Source organism: Cyprinodon variegatus, unplaced genomic scaffold, assembly GCF_000732505.1.
Source record: "Cyprinodon variegatus isolate N-32 unplaced genomic scaffold, C_variegatus-1.0 Scaffold239, whole genome shotgun sequence".
Taxonomy (NCBI): domain Eukaryota; kingdom Metazoa; phylum Chordata; class Actinopteri; order Cyprinodontiformes; family Cyprinodontidae; genus Cyprinodon; species Cyprinodon variegatus.
Genome location: NW_015150692.1, coordinates 516,219 through 518,536, shown reverse-complemented (window position 1 = coordinate 518,536; position 2,318 = coordinate 516,219). Strand labels below are relative to the sequence as shown.

Here is a 2,318-nt window from a genome sequence, read left to right as displayed (position 1 = left end):
CTGTTCTTGCCTTCTTTCCCCATTATCAACCCTTCCTGCTCACCTCTGGAACAGCGCCTCCAGGTGTTGCCTCCTGCTCTCCTCCGCTCTCTGGGTGTCGATAGCAGCCGACAGGGAGCGGGAGCCGCCGGGAGCCTCCGTGGTGGACGGGGAGCATTCTGAAGCAGCCCAAACGCAGCACAGTGCAAAGGAAAACATCACAGCCAGGATGGCTGCACCCATCTGGTCCTTCATCATCTCTGCTGAGACAAAACATCAAGTCTGCATCATTTAACCGCAGGGAACAGATTTGTGTTTGCCTTGTTTCAGTTCAGTCTCTGTCCCTGAACACATGCTGTGCAAAATGAAAGGAAAACAAAGTTAACTTATCCAAAGGTCACTGCAGGAAGTCATAACAACAGACTCCCTTCATGAAATCCCACCCCGATACACAGTTATGGGGTGGAACAATAGATCTGCATTCAGAAGATGAAGTTGGTCTAAATCAAAGAGAAATAGAAGGCTCAGAGGAAAGGAAAGAAAAATAATAATAAACTACTCAAAAAGTTGCAGAAAATATGCATAAAATTTGCATCTACCATTACAAAAATGTTCTAAGGAGATCAGTTTAAATGAATCACATTGAAAACCCACCATAGATTGGTAAAGACAACAGGATTGGCTGCTATTAGATGACTGTACAAACCAAAGTGGTTCTGCAGAAAAACAAGTCAGATGAGCTGAACTACAATATGCACATGATGAAACTACCTGCTGAGTTATTCTAACATTTCCTAAATATAGGAAGTGGGGGCATCAGCCTCTTCAGAGTCACTGAGTCTGTGTAGATATATCAGAGCCAGAAATCCCCCAATAAGATCATCCTGTAACCTTTAAAAAGCACATTTTTCAGAGGAAGGAAGTGAAACAGGACTGACTAAGAACAAAGGGGACATATTTGCTTCTGCTGTGCTCCATCCATTTCTACCCATTATGGATATTTCTGCAGTGGATTCTGCAGACTCGAGAAATGTGTTAGTGTTGATAAATCATAGTTATTTGAATTAAAAGCTGTTATAATCTGATATAACAGCAGTAGCAGATCTGACGGTTATAAACTGAACGAATCACACAATAAGAGCCACATGTCGGGGTAATTAAAGATACAGATTACTATAAAAACTACTTATTCCTCAAATCCCATTGCAGGGAGCTCTGAGCATCAGTTAATCTGGTGGAGAAGACAGATGGACGATGCAGATCAGACGAGCTCAGGAGAAATTCTGACTCTATGGTTTGGCGGAAGATGAGCCGAATTTAAGTACAGGTTCTCATAAATACCGTGATGAAAAAGTACAGCTTCCTCCATCTCTATGACAAAGATATCTTTAAATGTTCGGTTTTTAGAACAGAGTTCGGCTTGGAATCCAAAAAGACTGAATACATTATTTCAGAGTGAAATCAGTCATTAATACTAATAATTAGAGAGAATCGGAGTTTATAAATAAAATAATTGTTTTAAATAAACGGTAGTTTAACAGTTAACCAACAAACTATGAATAAAAACATAGTTACATCGGTGGATGCTGAATGAGGGGATGTTCCAGGTGGCCGCGGCCCGGAATCAGGCCTCATGGTGCCTCACAGTCCGGACTTCGGTCGGCTGGTCAAAACTGACCATGAATCTGAGATAAACACCGAGTTCAGCGTCCACGCGTGTCTGTGTTTCACCCCAGAGCCGTTCAAACACTGGAGGTAAACAGAAACACGTTGGTTTTGTGCGCTCCGCACCGGTCTAGTGCGGTGCCGTGTGCACAAAGGCGGTAAAACCCGGAAACTGCAGCGCTGAATCCTCAGCCTGCCGGGTGGAGAGGACTGCGGCAGCTCCGAGAGGCCCTAAAAATCAACTAAAACGAGGTTTAAATATATTAAATCCACTTACTGCGGACGAAAGGATCACTTTAAAGCCCTTCTAGACGCGTCTCGTTGCGGCGAGGTGTCTGAGTTCTGTCCGCTTCGCTCAGCAATGAATGAGCTCTATGGCGCCTTCGCGGACTGCCGGAAATCTGAGACTCCCCCACTTCAAAGGATGTATGAGTGTGAGCTGCAAATCATCGCTGTCAACCAACACTGACGTCCTTTATGACTGCGGAAGAAACCTACAAAAGGAAAAAGAATGTTTTATATTAGGCCTACTCAGTCAGCATCTGAACTTGTTGAGCTCAAGCAGCAAAAAGTCACTTAAACGATCCTCTGATTAAATAAAAGCAATATTTCAAAACTTAATTATGATTATGAAGGTCTTTTATTTTAGATTTGGATATTTCATACATTCAGGC

General features: G+C 43.0%; 1 protein-coding gene across 5 annotated transcripts in view; it reads right to left on the bottom strand.

Annotated features, from left to right (window-relative positions):
• LOC107089129 (zinc transporter ZIP6-like) overlaps window positions 1-2,075 on the bottom strand; it is an 18,424-nt gene extending 16,349 nt beyond the window's left edge. Inside the window, exons 1-2 of one of the 5 annotated variants that reach the window (XM_015381713.1) lie at window positions 1,922-2,075; window positions 44-239 (exon numbers count right to left, since the gene is read on the bottom strand). In XM_015381713.1, the coding sequence (XP_015237199.1) occupies window positions 44-237 (194 nt within the window). In that variant the 5' untranslated portion in view covers window positions 238-239; window positions 1,922-2,075. Of the gene's footprint in view, window positions 1-43; window positions 243-1,554; window positions 1,860-1,921 lie in introns of those variants that run through there. The other 4 variants (XM_015381714.1, XM_015381717.1, XM_015381715.1 and 1 more) reach the window with 4 other exon arrangements.
• Between the last annotated feature and the right edge of the window lie 243 nt (window positions 2,076-2,318).